The sequence below is a fragment of the Balaenoptera ricei genome, chromosome 1 (assembly GCF_028023285.1).
Source record: "Balaenoptera ricei isolate mBalRic1 chromosome 1, mBalRic1.hap2, whole genome shotgun sequence".
NCBI classification, from domain to species: domain Eukaryota; kingdom Metazoa; phylum Chordata; class Mammalia; order Artiodactyla; family Balaenopteridae; genus Balaenoptera; species Balaenoptera ricei.
This window is the reverse complement of record NC_082639.1, coordinates 83658807-83679219: the sequence shown is the minus strand read 5'-3', so window position 1 is coordinate 83679219 and position 20413 is coordinate 83658807. Positions and strand designations below refer to the sequence as shown.

Below are 20413 nucleotides of genomic sequence, written 5' to 3'. Positions count from 1 at the left end.
GTTCCTTTATTATTTTAGTGAAGACATCTCACCTTTCCTAGAAAAATTGCGAAGTCTCCAAAGCAGTTAACAGATGTAAAATGACTTGAATTCTCGGATAAGAGTTTGAGTGCATCTTTTGCTGATGTACAAAAATCTGTCCCATTGATGGCAGTTGTAGTGTATACATTCTGAAACAAAAGACAATAGTTAAAAAGATGAGTCTTACTGTTGTAAAGACAATATAATGCCGATGCAGAATATTTGCAAAATAGAGAAAAATAGTTACTATTAACCCACTATCTCTACTCATAACAGGTCATTTCATTTTCAAAGTCCCTTCCAGTCTCTGGAATATATACACATATATTTTCATATAATTGTAATAAATGGAAAAGATAAATAAGTATTTCTGGTCAGTATGGTGGATTGAGCATCACCATTACAAACATATGGAAATGATGCGTAAAGCATAACTATCTTAATGCACAGCAGAGTTTGAGGGGAGGAAAAGAAGTTTAGGTGCTAGAAACAAAGCAGACCCTAGCTAATGGTGAGCGCTGAACCCAAATACTTAATGGGCAGGGAATCAGTAAAGATTAGGAGTGAGGGGCTGGGGATTTAACACCTTGGGGCTAAGAAACAACGCTCAGGCCCATGCCAGGAAACTGAGCTGTCTGCGTAAATACAGAATTTATATTCAAACTCAATCAGCCATTCCAGGAAAGTGGTAAAGAAATGCAACATCTGCCTAGGACCACTGAAATTACTAGAGTCTGGCCATAGGCAGAGCAAAACCACATCCCCCCAGGCCAGGGAATTGTGGAGGCCCACAGACAACCATCCTTGAAGAAGATGAAGAAGCCTTCACGGGAAAAATGTACAGGTGACTCAAGGAAATGAACAGCACGTCAAACAAAAGAATCTGCACCTTGAGAACCATCTGAAATAAAGCATTCAAGGAAGTATGTTTAAGATGTTATGGAGATAACAGAAGGAAGAGTGACCATAAAGAATGAACAGCACGGTATAAAAAATGAAGAGGCAGTGTAGAAAACAAACAGAATAGAAATTCTAGAAATGAAAAGATATACAATTTAAATGGTTCAGTGTCATTGTTATATATCTGACTTATTTTCCTTTATACAGAAAATAAGCATTTTCATGTTGCTCCATGGCTTTTATAATTTTAATTTTTAATAAATACACATTTTATCAGGGGGGTGTGTGTGTGTAGCTAGGGCATATTTAGACTATTTCAAATATTTTGCTATTATAAATAACTATGCAATGAACATCTTAATTTCCTGATTTTGGATAATTTCTTAAGGATAAATTTCCAGAAATGAGATTACTAAGTCAAAGAGGACAAGTGGGTATATGTGTTCATATAAGAAGATTTCTTTGGTCATTTTTCCAAAATACCTTTTCCTTATAACTATACGATAATTTCAAAACCATGTATTTCTTACATTTCCCTTGAAATCTTTAAAATGCTACTTGCACTGCAGTTTACAATTTATAACTTCCCTGGGAAAATACACTGGAATGCTACCTGCTTGGGTTTTGCCTTGCCTTTTGGCTTAAAGTTTTTTTATCTCATGATATAAAACTAATCCTTTCATACACCCATTCAAAAACATTGTAAAGAAACCAATTTGGAGTCTACTGCAGTAATTTAGCCCCAGTGATGCAGGTCTTAAGCAAGCTGAGTTACAGAGGAGAAGGAGACTAAGGCCATGGAATTAACTGACCCTCTCTTGGTAACCCCCTCTTCCCCAGGGCCAACTAGAGAGGAATATTTGGTTCTTAAAGATGAAAGGCTGGGTATTCACCTCCCCACACAGGGCACCCTGCTTGCCTCAGAGGCGATATTCTCAGTCAGATGTCAGATGAGGTCCCTGCAGAAATGCCTTAATGGTATTCCACAAGAACTTTTGATTTCTGACTTATGTAGAATGCATGTGAAATTGCTTTTAATATCCCAAACTGGCTGTTGGTGGACTTAAGTCTTGAGTGGGGATGTGGAAACTCATTGCTCATTATTTGATCAAGCATCTTTGATCATCTAAGGTTCTCAGAGCCCTGACTACCAGCTCATCATCCTGAAGACACATGTGCAGGGTGGGTAGGTACAGACTGGAAACCAAGGTCAAAGGCATTGCCCCAGGTGCTCTGGAAAATCAGGGAACTTTTTTTTTTTTCATTCTAACTTTATGGACATGACACTAGCAACTTTAATTAGAACAAAAGGCTATTTAAAAGCATGGTGGTTAAGGTAAGCACAGGCCCTGTAGCCAGTCTCTGGGTTCCAATCCTAGTTCTTTTTTTTTTTTTTTAATTTTATTGCTTGATTGATTGATTTTTGGCTGCGTTGGGTCTTTGCTGCTGTGCGCAGGCTTTCTCTAGTTGTGGTGAGCGGGCGCTCTTCGTTGTGGTGTGTGGGCTTCTTATTGTCGTGGCTTCTCTTGTTGTGGAGCATGGGCTCTAGGTGCGTGGGCTTCAGTAGTTGCAGCACGTGGGCTCAGTAGTTGTGGCTCGCAGGCTCTAAAGCGCAGGCTAAGTATTTGTGGTGCATGGGCTTAGTTGCTCCATGGCATGTGGGATCTTCCCGGACCAGGGCTCGAACCCATGTCCCTGCATTGGCAGGTGGATTCTTTTTTTTTTTTTTTAAGAAATTCACGTTCTTTTATTTATTTATTTATTTATTTATTTATTTATTTATTTATTTATTTATGACAGTGTTGGGTCTTCGTTTCTGTGCGAGGGCTTTCTCTAGTTGTGGCAAGTGGGGACCACTCTTCATCGCGGTGTGCGGGCCTCTCACCATCGCGACCTCTCTTGTTGCGGAGCACAGGCTCCAGACGCGCAGGCTCAGTAATTGTGGCTCACGGGCCCAGTTGCTCCGTGGCATGTGGGATCTTCCCAGACCAGGGCTCGAACCCGTGTCCCCTGCATTGGCAGGCAGATTCTCAACCACTGCGCCACCAGGGAAGCCCGGCAGGCGGATTCTTAACCACTGCGCCATCGGGGAAGTTCCTCAAATCCTAGTTCTTACTACCGACTGGCTGTCGGTCTTGGGCAAATGATTTAACCCCTCTCAGACTTCAATGTCCTGATCTGTAAAGTGAGTTATAGCACCTACTGCAAAGGGATGTTGGGAGGATTAAAGAACACATTCCCTATAAAGCATTTAGCAAAGCGCAGGCACATAGAAAGCATGTAATAAAGGGTGGCTATTTTCCTCCAGACCTCACCGACGATGAACTCATTTACAACTGGGAAACACAGAGGCCATTCTTTAAGCGCGGAGGAGGTGCGGAAAGGACCCGTGGTTTCTTCATCTGTAGACTTTAATCCCTCACACTCTCAGGGACCCAGGAGGGGCAGGACCTGCTTCCCAGACCACGTCCCAGGCCCCCACGTGGTCTTGCTCCACGGCAACACCACACGCCGCTCAGCCTCTTTCTTTGCATTCGGGCTCTGCCCCCAGCCCCCCACGGCCCCACTTCTGCCCTCTGAACTGAGGTTCTTGGTGTTCTTCCTGATTCAGGCTGGGAATAGAGTTTCTGCAGGACTTCCTTTACCTACAGATCATAACCTCGTAGTCAGTTTAGCACAACTGCTCATAAGCAATAAAAATAGATTTTGCTCCCTGGCTAAAATGATTAAAGGTAAAATAGTACTTTCTCATGCATGTGTTGACTCCACAGATCTTGGGGGCCCATAACCATTTATCTTTTCTTTAATGTATCATGCCCAGTGAAAGATGGCATTAAAACCACTCTGACAGGGAAATTATATATACGCCTTCCTGCAGCTACTACACCACTAGTATTTTACCACAGGTTCAACCCTGATTGCCACAGAGAGACCTAGAATTAATGTCTGAATGAAGAACTGGAGGAGGGAAGAATTGCTCATGACACAGGATATGGATTGAGAATTTCTGCAGTTTCAGCATTAGCTAATTTATACTTATTCTGAGGAGAAGTGCTTCCTTGCCAGGCAGCTGGAAGATGGACTGCAGTAAATGTTCAGTGTTGTAAGTCCTGGCTCGGAGCATTTGCATTTGCCTGGCATGACAGAATGCTAAGGCGATCTGCAGACCCTAACAATATGTGGAAAGGATAGATATAAGGAACAGGGAACACGTTTTGTTGGTTGTGAAGGTTAATCAGGAGATCCTGAAGCAAGGAAAAAGGAGGTAGCGGTACCAGGCTTTTATTACTAGACAAAATTCAGTGTACTTGTTTCTTTAGCATCACCAAACAAGTGGACACATCTGTGCCTGAGACTGAACCCGTGAAAACACAAAATCGATACAAGGAAGGATTCCCCGCTCGACAATGGAAGCACCTCAACACTAGGTCGCATTCTCGTTCCTTTGCCTGGGACTGAGGACTCCCTGCACGTACAGGTGGCTTTGCTTTCAGATTCGCATGGACTGTCCACCAAGGTCTGTCACAAGCTGCAGGGGAGGGTGGGTGGAGGTCTTGTGTGGCTGGGAGGATTCGTGAACGATGAACTACAACTCAAGCTCAGGTGAGAGAGCAACATGGAGTGGAAGCCCGGCCTGGCGTGAGGGAGAGGAGAGAGCATGGGGGAGGGGAGGGGGTAGAAGACGTCACAGAAGTGGCATCAGGCTGGGCCCCTGCAGAGAACGTGGGGTGGATGGGGCCACGGCAGCAGCAGAAGGCAGTGAACTGAGACTCAGGGGTCAAGCAGAGAATTGTGGTGGGACTCCTCCAGACCCGGATCTCGGCAGGGCTGAAACGCCATGCTGTGGAGCAAGGGACATGACAGGAGGGTTCAGCCTGTGCTTCTGGAAGCTCTCCCAGGCTGCCCTGGGAAGGTTCAGGGCAGATCTCTCATTACCGTCTAACGCTGAGCTACAAAGCCCTGCACCTCCCAAAGCTCATTCTCACCAAAGTCCTTGGGGAGCCCCCCAGGCACGTCCACTGCACCTCCTGGGCTCTGCTTGAGCTGCACATAAATGCCCTGTGACCACTCAGACATTGAGCACGTTGGCGTCATTAGCGGTCATGAGCCAGGGGCCAGGCCCAAAGCAAATGAGCCCTTCTGTGGGGAGAAAATAAGAGTACTAGGAATTGTGGGGCTTCCCTGGTGGCGCAGTGGTTGAGAATCCGCCTGCCAATGCAGGGGACACAGGTTCGAGCCCTGGTCCGGGAAGATCCCACATGCCGCGGAGCAACTAAGCCCGTGCACCACAACTACTAAGCCTGCGCTCTAGAGCCCGCGAGCCACAACTACTGAGCCCACGTGCCGAGAGCCCGTGCTCCGCGACAAGAGAAGCCACCGCAATGAGAAGCCCGCACACTGCAGCGAAGAGTAGCCCCCGCTCGCCGCCAACTAGAGAAAGCCCGCGCACAGCAACAAAGACCCAACACAGCCAAAAATAAAATAATTAAAAAAAAAAGAGTACTAGGAATTGTAACTCTTTCCAGGTGCTCTGCTCCCTTCCACCCCACTTCAAGAGATGCCTTAGCGATATGTCCCGAATGGCTTGCCACAGACCTGGCAGTAGCTTCCTAATTTGTCCCTGTGGCCTTTTTTTCTCTTTCGCTATCAGTAGGCAGGTGTGCAACTTCTGTGTGTAAATAAATAATAATAGTAACTAATAATGGCAAGAATCACGGAGTGCATACTATGTGCCAGGCCCTATTCTATATTCCCCTGAATGCATTTAATCCTCTTAACAACCACAACTGGACGATGAAGTAGTTGCAGAGACTAGAATGCAGAGAGGTTGGGTAGCACACCCCCGGTACACGCATGCGACAGAAGTTGCATCACTTACAAGAAATGGACCTCTGACTCATTCAGGCCCATCAGGAAAACATTTACTTTGAGCTGTACTCTGTGCTTTTCCTTCCAAAAGGTTCAAAATAATAAAGTGGTGCTCTTAGGAGATGTGTCATTAAAAAGAGCCAAGGATGTGGCAGGACGGTTTAGTAGAAAAGAGGCTGGGTTCCAATCACGTTGCCTCCAAAGACTGGCTGAATGGCTTCCACTAAGTAATGTCACTTCGCACTTACACGAGCCCTCAGGTTCTAGCTAAAGATGCTTCACGTTTGTGCAGTACTTCAAAGTGCCCTAGGCACCCTCCTGCTATTATCTTACTTGATCTGCTTCTCACCACGACTCACTGAAATCATCACCATGGGTATATTATTCCCATTTTACAGGAAATTCTAATTTTTGAAGAGAAATGAAAGAGATTTAAGTGTACTTTTAGGTAACAGAAAAGTCGGATTACCTCTTTACTTTGAGAGTTGTCCAAGAATGTTAATTGCAGCTTTTACACAGAAAGAACATTTTTCCTCCTTAACTCAAGCCGGAAGCCAGCCCAGCCCACGCTGTGTCCTTCATCAGCGAAGGGCAGCCATTCGTCCTCCCACGAAACTGAAGTGGGCCCTTCTTTTGGTGGCAGAACTGTGAACCCGAGCTTCTGTTGACTCTTCAAAAAGGTAAACAGAGTTTCCCTCCGTACAGGAGGAAAGGCATTTTCCAAAAGCCATGCCGTGAATAGCCAGCTTTATTTCTGGAATGCCTTCCTAACAAAATTCTGATATTTATTAACTCAAAATAAAACAAGAACTACGAAAACAAACCTGAGAAACTGGATGATGAATAAATAACACTGGTATTCATACTTTCCTCAGAACCAAAAGTAATACAGTGAAATCTGAGCCCAGAGTGATCCCCGTACATCCAAGGGTCTTTTCTGGTAAAACCTGCAGGAACCATCACAAGCTAGTTTCATCTCAGCCCTGTTTTTATCACAAACACATGCTGAGGGAGGTGGGGCACAACCTCCAGACCTGGCGTTCGCTGCTTGGGATCAGCCCAAGAGTTCACCGCTCACCAGTTGCAAAAGTCCGGTGAGACGGCGGGTGGGGGAACCTGCCGGCCCCTCGGGGTTGGGACCAGGTCAGGTGGAGGCACTGTAAAGCCGGGCGCTCGGCAGTGCTGTCCTGTTTGCTCCTTTTAAATGTATTTCCTTTTGGCTTATTTTTTAGAATAATGGCTTTATCAGTTTCATGCTCATCATTAAAGAAAATCAAGCAACGTAGAGACAAAGAAGAAAGCAAGAAAATCGCTCTGATCCCACCCCTCAGAAATAACCACTGCTCACATCACATGGACCTCACCCCAATGTTTCCCTGCAAAGATACACAGAAGGGAGACAGACAGAGGGAGGAAGTATGGGCAGGCAAGCAACAGTTATAAAAATGGAAACAAAAAGTACGGTTTAAGTAAAAGCACGAATGTGAATTTGACTTCAGCAAAAGAAACTGAAACTGAAGGAATATTTGAATGTCAGACAAATGTATCTTCACACACAAGACCTAGGTTTCTAAAGAAAACTTTCTAAAATTATTATGAAAAACATTAAGAAGTTAGAGTGCTTTCTTTTTTTTTTTTTTTTTAACACTGTGGCTTAAGTTTCAGCAGCATGGATGGTGAAAGATGAGTTAGTTGTCTCATGCTTTCTCCCACGTCCCGAATTTAGTGCGTTTCGTTACTATTCTGACTTTGTCAGGGTTTTGAACATTTACAGCCTCTTCTGTGGTGACGGCTTTAGTTACTTAATGGAGTGTACCCAGCACAGCCGCTGTGCCCGCCGCCTTACATTCTGCTCTGTGCCAGCTGCTCTGACACTCTCCTGCAGGACGTGGTGGCGGGGGTGGGATTCCTTGGCCAAGACGCCCTCCCAGTGAGGCTCACGCTCATTGAATGGATACAGGAAGATGCTTTGGCAAATCAAGAATAGCCTCCAAATAATACTTCTTCATGCAAAGCCAAAGGATTAAAAGGCTACCCCAGACGTCACCCAGGAAAACCCTCTCGTTTTACTGATGAGGAAACAGAAGTCTCAACAGGCTAAGTGACCAGACAGAGGTGACCAAGATGGACGTGAATCAGATATTCACAGCCATGCCCCTTCCTCCCCAAAGAAGGGAGGGTTAGAGATCTGTGGGTCCCCAAAATCCAGAAAAAGCCAAGGAGGCCCCTGCATCTTGCTGAACTTGGCCATCATTGATGTGCTAGCAGAGCTCCACCCTCCCAGTGAAAAGCCACCGGGACAAGGACGTGATGCTTAGTGATGAGCAGATCTGGATACAGGGCTGCGCAGCGAGTGCCGCCTGCCTCCCCGCAGGCCCACAGAGGGCTCTCCCTGCGTTCACCTCATGTGACCTGGGTATAATCAGCGGAGGAAATGAAAGAGGCGAAGGGAGGCCTGGGCTTCCATGAGGTAAAATTAAAGTTGCAGCCTGTGAAATAGGAAATGCAGGGGATGGAAAATGCTCGGACTGTATTTTGATCTTAGGCTTTATTAGAAAGAAGACTAAATGGATGGGCTGTCCCCTGTGAGTGAAGACCATTGGTTTCCTCTCCTCCTTACTCTTACCCTTGACAAGGAACTGCAGGCAGCACAATGAAGCCATTAAGGCTACAGACCTGGAGTCATATGGATCCCCACAGAGCAGCTAGCATTCTAGATAAGCTCTTCAGCCTCTGGGCCTCAGTTTCCTCATTTGGACAATGGGGGTAATACCCACTTAACACACAGAGTCCTTGAGAGGACAAACTTAGACCGCATATGTAAAATGTGTACCAGGGTGCCTGGCAGACCCTCAAAACTCAATAAATGGCTATGTTATTTACAGACCTGAGAAGGTTGGTTCTTTAGTTAAGAGGAATGCCAAATATCTCTGATTTGAAGCTCAGCCCGAGGAAACGGCAAGAGGGAGATGGAGGGCAGAAATGGGACTGTTTACATGTTTTCGTATGTTGCACATCTGGGGGAATAACTTTTGAAGTCAGGTGTGTGTCCCTCCATGAACACACTGTTGATGGGTGTGGGGCTGGCGAAGCAATAGCCGACCTGTTAGGCTGCATGAGAAAGGCCTGCTGACAGAGAGCCTGGTAGTCGATTGAAAGGTCGCAGGCTGCTGGGAGTAATTACTGCTCTGTGCATGGCTTGGCCCAGCATGCAATGAAAACTCTTTTAAGAAAAATGCATTTATTTAAAGACACTGGCTGTAATAACAGAACTCTTCTTTCTGAAGCTCCAAAGACTATCGGCCCTTCCATTCTGGCCTTCTCTAACCACTGGCACTTCTGCTTGGAAAGCAGCTTTTCTTGCAGTCAGTCTTAGGTGTTGTTAGGGCAGCTCCAACAAGAAAGGGCAGCTCTTTGAGCTTGTATTTCCTTTTTCTTTATTGTCTCCCTGCTACTCTTAGCAGATGCTCCAGGCTCTGGGAAGGCAGCACGAACCAGGGCTGGGCTGAGAAAGTAGGGGCTCGTCCTTCCATCCACAGACGCGTATGGAGGGTGTGCCTCTACTAAGCTCGGGGCTGGGCACAGGGCACTGAGCCAGGCCGACAGGCTTGTGTTCTTGGATCTCAGGAAGTTTTTGTTGCCGCCTTGATGGAAGCAAGACGTGGGCATGGCCAGCAGGCCCAGAGGGCCCTTCTCACCCCCACTGAGATTCAGCCTCATGAAGTCATCTGGCCTCAGCTGTCTCACTGCTTGGATGAATGCAAGTCTAGCAAATGCTTCTCTCTGCCTCACCCCTATGCCAGCTGAGGCCTTCTATAAACGGCAAAAGGAGGGGGAAGATGAAACCACTTGAAGAACATCAAAGACTGGATCCAATTGCCGAAACTTTTAGGAACTTTCTAGTCCTGCCTAGATAAGAATGCTGAGCCAAAATTCTCTTAGTCTCTTCCTCTCCTATTTTTCACAGACCTTGTTTCTGAAATGTCTATAGAGATGAGACTCTAAATGGAAGGAGGACTGTCCAGCTATCCCCAGTGTGTGTGTGATGGTTCACTTTGCTATCCTGACTTCTGTTTCGCTTCCCGCATGTATTTCCTCCTTTCTTGCCTCTCTGCCCACCTCATTCCCGCAGGACTTGGGGGCCCTGTGCTCATTCCCCCAGGTGAGGGGAGGGAACTGGCGGGGGGCAGGAGAAGACACCCAGTCTGCAATTCTTACTGGCTTTTGATTTCCAAAATTTTAAGCTCTTCAGGCCCTTCCTACCAGTGGAGAAGGTGAACGAAGGGGGTTCCCAACATGACCCGAGTCTGGGAGCAACAGGTGGGTGTGCAGGTCTTCCTCCACCCCAGGATTAGAAAATGAGACTCCCCTGCACTGGGGAAAGAAGGGAGGGTTAGAGATCTGTGGGTCCTGACCAGGCGTCCAGCTCTCCTTTTTTTAAAGCAGAGCACAGAAAAGTAGCAAGACTCTAAAGGGGAGTGCCCACTCCTAGGGTCTGAGTTTGCCAGGAGTGAGGGGGTTCCAGAGACATGGGGGGCTTTCATTGCTAAAACCAGAACAGTCCCAGACAAAGCAGGAGGGTTGGTTACCCTACCACTAGCACATCTAGGCAGACAGGGCCATAGGTGGCCTTCCAAAAGACTCCTGCTTCCCAAGCAGAGCCTGAAGGAGCCATGAAGATGGGAAGATGGATGTCTCTAGGGCAACCTGTGTGTACTAATGCCTGGGGCTACCTGGCACCTCATATAACCCATGGGCGGATAGCCCAAGAATAATGGATTAAACTTTCTGCCAGTCCAGTGGAATGGGAGTTAACAGACAGAAATTAGGTTGAGAGACATGATACAGTATTTCTTGCACATCTGAGATTGTGGATGAGGTTCACATCTGTGTGGAAGTCAGTCAGAGATGAGACTCAGGCAGTGGCGGCACAGAGCACTGTCAGACTCTAGCTTTTAGCAGAACATGGAATCAGTAGCCGCTGCATCAAAGTGGCTTTTATTCCCTTGACCACTGTGACTCGCACCGCCTTCCTTTTTTTAAAAATCTTTTTATGAATGCATTCTCTAGTCTCTGGCCAACAATCACTACCTTCTCCCAACAAGTCTAATGTCTAAGACAAAGACAATTGGGGAGTGACAGCTGAGGACAGTATTCACAGTCAGTGTCTTGCTTAGAAGGGTATGGAAGGGGATGAAGCATGGGCTTCAGGGGTGGCCACTCTGACAATGACTCTGTTCCAGAAGCAGATGCAGATAAAGAGAAATGACATGAAGAAACCTGCTCTCCATCACGAGGAAGATTAGATTTGGGGTAGGAGCTATTTAATGGTTTAATTTCATTTCCCACACTAAATGAATTTGGGAAATGTCAAAACTAATCTACAATCTTTCCATTTCTTAAGCACTTAGGGTAATGTTGAGAACTTGGATTACCAAAGTTCTATCTTCCATTTGAACCATGCCCCCACCCGGCCCCCACCCTGGCTGCCGTCACAGATGATGGGCCAGCATCGGTGGTAAGCATGGTGCCCACAGCGGACACTAGGCTGCGGACAAGAAGAACACAGGGGGAGCCAATGGGCAGCTGCCTCAGCCCCACGTGGAACACTGTCCATCAGAGCACAGTGTTTTCATGGGCTACCTTCTTCCTTACTTCTGGGGAAACTGAATTTTGCTGACTCCAAAGATAGTTTTCATAGATCAAAGTTAAAAACACAGGCAATCTCCCTCAGCATATTTACAGCATACCTAGAGCATGTCATGACAGGAAGGGAAGGACAAAGAACATTAGGGTTTGCTTTATGTCCTGCATGGAGCTCAGACTTATGAAAGGAGTCTTACAGATAAGCAAATGGCGATTCCTTGGATCAGATGACCTTTTGAACCAGTGTTGTTGGAAACAGTCCCAGTCATCCTCCCTAGGCAGTGACACAACTACCCTTGAAAATGGGAGTGAAGAGGAAGAAAATGAATGCTAGATGCAGAAAAGAGGGGGCCAAACCGATGTGCTATGCAGGGGATGTTTCCTTAACCTCGGGCCACAGTCATTTTCTGGTTATGGGTTTGGATTTGAGTACTGGCTTTCCCTCACCATCATCCTTTGTGAGGGGAAACTTAGTCATTAAGTTCCTTGGACTGCAAGGACCAGAAGGGCTGCTCTTAGCAATTCAACTCCCCCCAGCAAGTCATGAGTGCAGTGATTCTGGCTGAGGGTAGTGGGGAAGGAAAGGTGTTTTTGGAGAAGTTCCCTGTGGATGCTGATATACCCCTGGCTGAATAATAACCCCAGGAACCCAGCACTGCTCTAAGTGCACAGGACAGAATCAGAGCTTGTACACTTAGCGGGTTGATAATGATAATGACTCCCATTTATTCAGCACATACCTCTACATGCTAGGCACAAAACTAAGAGCTTTGCAAACATTATCTCTTTAATTATTTATAATAATCTTGGGAGACAGGCATTGTTATACCCAATTTGTCTGGTGCATGGTAGACTTTCAGTATGTGGTGAATAACTAAGCCTCTCCTTCCCCTCACAGAAGAAACTAACATTTATGGAGCACGTACTAAGAGCCAGACACCACACCATGTTTATGTGTATTAGTTTAATTAACCCTCTCAGCTGCCTATGAGGTAGGTGTTAAGAACTTTGTTTTATATATGGGGAAACCAAGGCTAAGTAAGAGAGGTGAAGTGACCTGTCCAATGCCACACACTAAGTGGAGAAGCTATGATCCAAACCCCGACCTGTCTGCCTTCTTCCCATTCCATCACACTGCTGGGAAATGAAAAGATGGTCCAGGTCCAGAGAGGGAGGAGGGGGAGGAAGGAGGAGCTCTCATAAGAGGTGGACAAATATCTTCCAGAAGAAGGGGAGCGCTAAGGTGTAAGGAGAAGGGAGGATGCTTGGCGAAGGAAGCTGGAGGATTGGTACCATTAATAAGAGGTGAGATCCCATCCTTCCCAGATCCCAGTGTTCCCCACCCTCTGCCCTGTGAGCAGAGCCCTGACTTCCATGTTGCCCAAGGGAGTGGGGTGATCTACGTATAGTTCTGTTTATGAGGTGAGCCGGGGCAGCTCCCATCGACATTCTGTGTGCTGTGACATACTTGTTTGTCCCCAGTGTCTCAGTGAAGCTCGGGAGGGTGGGGGGAGAGAAGATGCAAGGTAGAGAAGAGGAGAATCAGAAAGAGCCCTGCCCACTCTGTAAGCCTGGTTGAAGCACTCAAGCCCTGTGGACCCCAGATTCTGCTGTAATGAGGGGCAGGGTTTCCATGATCTCTTAAGTTCTGGGGTCTGAGTTCCTCCCTGGGGAAGGGGTGCCCTGGTGGACTGGTAAAGACCTGGTTTTAAATCCTGGTGGAGGTAACCCTGTGTTTGTATTTCCATGGCCATTCGTTCCCAGAGGAGGTGGTTGACTTGAGGGACTTGAGGGACTTAAGGGTGAGTTTGGAGGGAAGAGCAGAGCACAGGCTGTCGCAGCCCTCAGTCACTCTCTTTGGGATCTACCTAGCACTGAGGACACACCTTCTCAGCTTATCAGCTGAGTTCACAGGGGAGACCCCAGGGGCAGGTCTACATTGTTGGCTGGGCCTGGGACAGGGCGAGGTGGTCTCTCCATTTCAAGGGTGAAACTTTAATAAGCTGCTCCTACAATGTATTTTCCAACCCAGCCATTAGGTACTCAAGGTGATATTGTTAATCTTCATCTGCTGCCTCTTGGGTCTCTCAGTTGTTCAGAACTTTATGAGGAAGAGGGATGACTTATTATGTCTCCCAAACCTTAACACTCAACTCTGTTACTTTCCTCCTGTCTAACCTGGAGCAGGTTGCTACTTAACCTCTCTGAACCTAAGTGTCATCATTTATTACAAAAAAAAAAAAGGGTAATAATTGTACCTTTCTCACAGGATTATTTGTGAGGATGAAGGGAGTTAATACATGTAAAGCAGTTAGCATGGTGCTTGTTGCACAGAAATGCCCAATAAGTGGTAGGAATTCTTGTCTTGAGGAGCTGCACACCTTGGAGAGAGCCTAACAGTTGCCTCCCGAGAGGTTTTGTGATTAGCTGAGGGCCCCTTGCAAAACTCACCCTCCCTTCCCTATAGTGAGGCAATCATTCCCTCAACAAACATTAACTGTTTCTCTGAGAAGGTAGAAGAATTTCAAGTCAGAAAGGACAGATGGCAGCTGCACACTGGGCCTTTCTCCAGAAGGAGGAGAGGCTGCTGAGGCCCATTTAGGGCAGAGGGCTTTAGGGCCACACCCTCTTGAGCCCCAAGCCTTGCAACACACCCACAGCAGGTGGGAGCCGGGCTCCAGAGAGGCTGCTCTCCAGGAAGCCACATAAAGCCTCAGCGCTACGCCCAGCAGGTTCTGAGCCACGCACCAAGAAACATGAGGATACAGTTGGTTTTCTCCCAGACAGCCTGGGGTCTCTGACAAATAGGCATCTCAATTCCTTTCTATCTAAAGTCAGGACAGTAGCATTTGCCACAAGGCAGCTGGGCTGTGAGGATTACCATCATCTAGAAATGGACTTTAATGTAAACTATCATATTGACACACATGCGAGTTTCTTCTACAGCATGCACACACGGAGGCATCTCTCCGGGGCTCTCAGCATCAGCTGGCTGCCCCAGAATAGCTCTAAGCCAGTCGGTGGGGGCAGGAGAATTCAGAACCACTGCTGTCATGGAAAGAACAGCTGTCTGCATGCTCTGTGATGAGGCAATGTCAACTACCCCAAGAACTGTGTCCTCTTAAGAACCTTTACATCATTTTCATAATCGAGTTCGAGAAATTGCACAGTATTCATTAGTTTTCTTTTCTGAGCTGCACACATTTTTCTGGGGAGAGGAGAAGAGTTCCTGGAGGTCTGCCAGCTGGCTGACGATGAACCAGAATCAGACATGGAAAAGTTACCCAGTGCCTTTGCTCCTGAGGGACTGTGAGAGAGAGAAGCATTGAAATCGAGCTAACTGCAAGGGAAGTGGAGGCGGGAGAGAAGGCTTTGGGATATTACAGAGTCCGGTCAGCCACAAAGGCTTCGAAGACAGAGACCGACTTTACATGCCCTGAGAAACAAGCACTGGCAGGCAGTGTGGGCGGGGGTGTAGGGGTGGGCTATGAAGCAGGGAGGGGAGAGATGTGTATATTTTCCTAGTAGCAGCAAGTTTTTCTCTGCACTGGACTCGACAAGATTATCTGGAGCCTTTCTGACCAGTATATTTGTTAGTTAGGAAGCCAGGAAGCTATGGGCATTTCAAATCAAATGCCAAGAGGCAATAATCTATGCACTTCTTGGTATCTCATATCTAGACGGACGCCACAGTAAAGCAGGCTGGCAGCTTGATGGGCTGCATGAAGGCAGATCTGACCAGGAGATACAGCAGAGATCCACTGGGCACCCAGCTACCCTGCATAATGGCCCACAGCAGAAATGGGAGGTGAAAGCTGCTGGACATTACTCTCCACTGTTGAGAATGACCGAGGTGACTGGCATTTTACCAGCATCTCATCACCAGTTCAATGTATTTATTGCTGTCACTACAGCAGCAGTGTTGGGAGAATCATTGGAAGGGGATGCAGATAGCGGTCCACTCACATGCTCAGTCCACTCAACAAAGATTCTGGAGGCCTGAGATCCGGGCAACGTAAAGCATCATTAATCTTTGTGATCCCAGGGTAAGTCCTCACCATGGATAAGAAAACCAACATAAAAAAAAAAAGATCCTGCCATTCAGGACACAGTGGGAGGACACACAGTTCGCATTTTCCATCCTGCCCCACATCCCGCACAAAGCGGATCACGGATATGATGCGGCAACATGGTACCCGCGTGCCCCAGCTCTCGGCCGGCACCACGGCAAGGCTGAGCACGCCCCACGAGGACCTCAGGTCATTTAAGCTGATCCTCTTCTGCAGAAGTTCAGTAAGGTGGAGGGATTCACCCAAGTTCCACAAAGACGGCAGAAGCCAGCTGCTGCCACACCTGACTAGGGGTTGCCTTTACCTAAGAGCTCCTCCCAGGAGACGGAATGGAAATCGTCGTTCTCAAACTTGTTTGACCTCAGCCCACAGCTCACTTCCTATACCCATTCCCACTTCTGCTGGAAGAACAAAGAATTGAAAAGGAATGCAATGCTCACCATGATAAAAATACAACACATTAAACAAGAGCCAAATACTCACCAGAAGTAAAGTGGTAAACAAGGCAAGTATAACTGCAGTTGAACAACACAGCCAATCCAAGGCGACTCTGGTGGCACTCATAGCAAAGGGTTCCTTCCCCAGTCTGCAAAATCCCAGCTCTGCCTGGGCTCATTCACAAGCATTGCAGGATCACCAGGCATTGCCTTGGCAGTCAAAGACATCTTAACAGAATTATGAATTTGAGTCCTCAGGAAACTAAGTAAAACATCAATGTTGGTTCATAAATGACACATTTCAGTAAGCTTTAAGTAACACCCTATGCACTTTATTGATTGGTAAAAAGCCTTTAGTTGTATGCGAAAATGAAAATCCATGAATTGAAGAAGAATGAATGTGCCTGTAAGAACTGAAGAAAGAACACTCTGGAATATTCAATCAGTTTGGAATCATCAGGAAGAGTCCTGTGGCCCACCAGTGGGTTTCACACCTAGAGGGACACTGACCTAAAGCCACCGTCAGCTCTGGGACAGACATCTGTGTCCTCCGTGGACAGAACATGCACTCAGGGAGACATTTCACGAGGAACCGTGTGTGGACCGTAAGAATAAGGGGCAGGCCGTTCCTGCCGAAGGGTTAGCCTCGAGTCCCATGAGGGGACTTCTCAGTCGGGCTCCTGGAAAGTGCTGGGAGGGAGGGGGAGGCTGCAGAATCTCCTCGTCTGAAAATCTCTGAGAACACCCAGGCCAGTTGGCCTCCCAGAAGCTTTGACACTGACTTGCCTGAGGGGAGGAGGTGGGCTCAGACCACCCTGACTAGCCTTTTCTGCATGATACAACCTTCAACGCCTTCACAGTCCCCACACCTTTCCTGTCCTCCTCTACAAAAGTCTGTCTGAAGCCAGCCTTGCTCAACAGCCAGCAACTGACTTGTCTGGACTCTGGCTTGGGCAGGCGCTCAAGCGATCCACCCCAGACAGCGGTTGTGACTCCCTCTCTGACTGTTTCAAAATGCACAGTAAGTATGGGCTTGGGTCCCAGAGGCAAGACAGATATGGATTCAAACCCTAGTTATGCCACTAACTAACTATGCGTCCTCTCTAAGCCTCGGTTTCCTCATCTATAAATTGGAGATAACTATCTCAGGGGGCTGCAGTTCAAACTCAAAACTGATCCAATGCAGGGAAAGTGCTGAGCACACAACTAGCCATACAGTGAGTGCCAGGAGGCCACGGCTACTGTTGTCGCTATCAGCTGGTGACCTCCGGTGGTGCTCTATGCTCACGCCTGACAAATCCAACCTCTTCTGTGCAAGCTCTCCTAATCATCAGGTCAAAGTACCTCCCCATACCAAGACTCCCCTTTCCTGAACTTCGCAGTTCTCATTCCAGCACATATTGTTCTTTAAGCATCTCATGCAAGTGCCTCATGATCTTCCTCATTCCCCACACCAGCTTGTCAGCTCCTGGAAGGCCTGGCTTGCTTTATATTGACTCTGTTTCACCACAGTCCCCTCCCCCATTACACCTGGTTCAAATGGCTTGAATACAGCATAAACAAATAGATGTTGGATAAATAAATGTGTGAGGTGTACACACATAATATTTTCAGCTATCTACACGTTTGATATTATGATGTAGAGAGACAAGTAATGAAAAATGATGAGATGTGGGATTTCATCCCCCACCCCGCAAGTGAATTACCGTGTAGCCTTAGGCTGGGTGTCGACAAATGTGGCAACTGCCACCAGCCTCCCTCCCAGGACCGGTGAAGACGGATTAGGCTTTTAAGCAGCAATGCTGAAACACAGCCGGCTACTTGATCTTAAGTAAAGAAGAGCATCTGGGTTCTGTTGGTAACAAATGGATCTCATTCTCTTCTAGCATTTCCCAGCTCCTTCTGCACAAAACTAGCAAAATAAAAAATAAGCCTCAACTCTTATAAATCTGATTTCCAGAGAAAATCTTTTCCTAGCAACTCATTCCCGTGCCAGGAAATTTTTCAAGAGGCTAATCTAAATTCCTTCTCTCACTTTGAGCTCACTTTCTTTTGTCTACTGCCAAATGAGATCAACAATAGCTTTGACTACCATTATACAACAATTATCTTTATTCTTACAAATTGTTATTTCACTCTGCTTTCCAGTAGTTGATTTAGACTAGAGGTGACCTTTCCCTCCCCGCCAATATTCACGTCACTTCTTTCTTTCTTCTCCATTCTTCCTTCTCTTCTTTCTCAATCTCCTAACCCTTAGGCCTCCCAGTGGTGCCCACATCAGCTGGCAGTGCCTAGTCCTGTAGGAGTCACCCCATGTTAAAGCTGCTCCGACAGCTGGTTTAGGCCCAGGCCTAGTGCACGGGCACCATGAACAGAATCCAGAAGACCTAACCCTGTTTGCAACACTGATTCACTGCGAGCTGGATCCTCGAGGCTAGCTGAGCCTTTCTGTGATTCAGGGACAATCATTCCCACTGTAAATCTGTCATAAGGATTCCTCCCCTTTATAATGGTAATTATAGTGTGATTAATACTAACACTACTTAGGATCTTGGAAACATTTTGAACTCCCCAAAGAAAAGGTACTGGGCTAATATAAGGTGCTGAAACTTCAGAATGCAGCAAATACATCACTTAGGATAAGAGGGCAGAGAAAACAAACATGAACATGGTATGAGACAGTGGCTTTCAAACATGTTCAAGCAGCAGAGCCTGTCTTCAAATGAAACCTTCAGTGGAATCTCACTCCTAAACCAGATAAAAGTGGGGCTGCTCTGGTTGCAAGGCAGGGGTGGGTGGTGCTGGTGGTGCTGGTGGTGGTGCTGGTGATGGTGCTGGTGGTGGTGCTGGTGGTGGTGCTGGTGGTGGTGATGGTGCTGGTGGTGGTGATGGTGGTGCTGGTGCTGGTGGTGGTGGTGGTGGTGGTATTGGTGGTGGTATGGGCCCAGAACCCACCTTTCCTCCTCCTCACCCATTTCTTTCCCCTCCTGAAGTGGTGGTCCCTGCAGCACCCACAGGGAGCCCCTAGGCTTCCATGGGGCAGTGAACGAGGGACATGGAAAGAAACTGAATTTACATAATACAATGAGGGCACTGCAACTCAACCTTCAGTTCTTAAAGGGCCATATGGCCAACATATTAGTATATCAATGGTCCCACTGCTTTTGTCTTTCTCGTCTGTCTATATGTTTCTTAGCTTGATTTTCATGTACGTATATTTTATCACAGTACTTTTTTGTAATGCATCTCAAAATCTTTGTGGAATAAGTTGGTATCTGGATATGTGCACAGAGTTCTAGGAGAGAGAGGCTGGCATATTACACTGTGACAAGACACTCACAGAGTTTGGCCTGACTTTGCTACAGGACCCACCATTCTGAAGGTGCTGTGGTATTTTACTGTGTTTTATACATGCTGGCTTGAAGTGATCCAAGCGAAAACTAAATACACTCTAAAATGTATTCCAAGATTCTTAAGAAGAGCCTTAAATATAGGGTTTTACTGCAAGACGACTACAATCTCCCCTGAACAATGAAAGATATTCTTAATGCCACTTACAAGACATTAAACACAGATGGCCTAATTAGTCCCTTTGCTTCTACTGGTATATTTATTAGGAAGAGGGGCAATAATAAGAAGTACTTTTCTAAGTGAGACAAAGTATAAAACAGCTTGCTGACTTATAAAAATAATGCTTTGTGTAAATTTTACTAAGAGTTATTAAAATTTCCTAAATTATCTACAGAAAAATAAAACATATATTTAAATTTCCATCAGTTTGAAAGACTCAGGAGAAAAAAAATCTGAAATTCAAACAATCACAGTATGCAATTTTTCTGATTTTCAAAGGAGTATTTATAGCTTGAAAGGGAAAGGCTGGCAAAATATATAAAAATTAGGGAGGCAATTTTTTTCCTATTTCAGGAAAATTATAGTTCTTGGAGAAGACATTGAAAATTAGCTCACAGTTGATATACACGCCTTGCGTTAGTTTCTAAAGCCCCCTCCTCTTTTTATTTCTGAAAAGAGAGACACATTTCTTTCAGAATTTGAAGAATGGCATTAGTGACCTAAAGTTCTAAGGTAAAGGTCTGCAAACTACAGCTGAGGAGCCAGATCCATCAGACACAGAGTGCTTCCTTCTGGCCAGAGCTAAGAATAATTTTCACATTTTAAAAATAGCTGGAGGGCTTCCCTGGTGGCACAGTGGTTGAGAATCTGCCTGCTAGTGCAGGGGACATGGGTTCGAGCCCTGGTCTGGGAAGATCCCACATGCTGCAGAGCAACGGGGCCCGTGAGCCACAACTACTGAGCCTGCGCGTCTGGAGCCTGTGCTCCGCAACAAGAGAGGCCGCGATGGTGAGAGGCCCGCGCACCGCGATGAAGAGTGGCCCCCACTTGCCGCAACTAGAGAAAGCCCTCGCCCAGAAACGAAGACCCAACACAGCCATAAATAAATAAATAAATAAA

The 20413-nt window shown here is 46.6% G+C and overlaps 1 protein-coding gene across 5 annotated transcripts in view; it reads right to left on the bottom strand.

Annotated features, from left to right (window-relative positions):
* Positions 1-20413, bottom strand: part of SLC44A3 (solute carrier family 44 member 3) — an 84065-nt gene that overhangs the window by 5804 nt on the left and 57848 nt on the right. For all 5 annotated transcript variants that reach the window (XM_059926627.1, XM_059926620.1, XM_059926636.1 and 2 more), the window contains one exon: positions 33-170. In XM_059926627.1, the coding sequence (XP_059782610.1) occupies positions 33-170 (138 nt within the window). The remainder of the gene's footprint in view (positions 1-32; positions 171-20413) is intronic.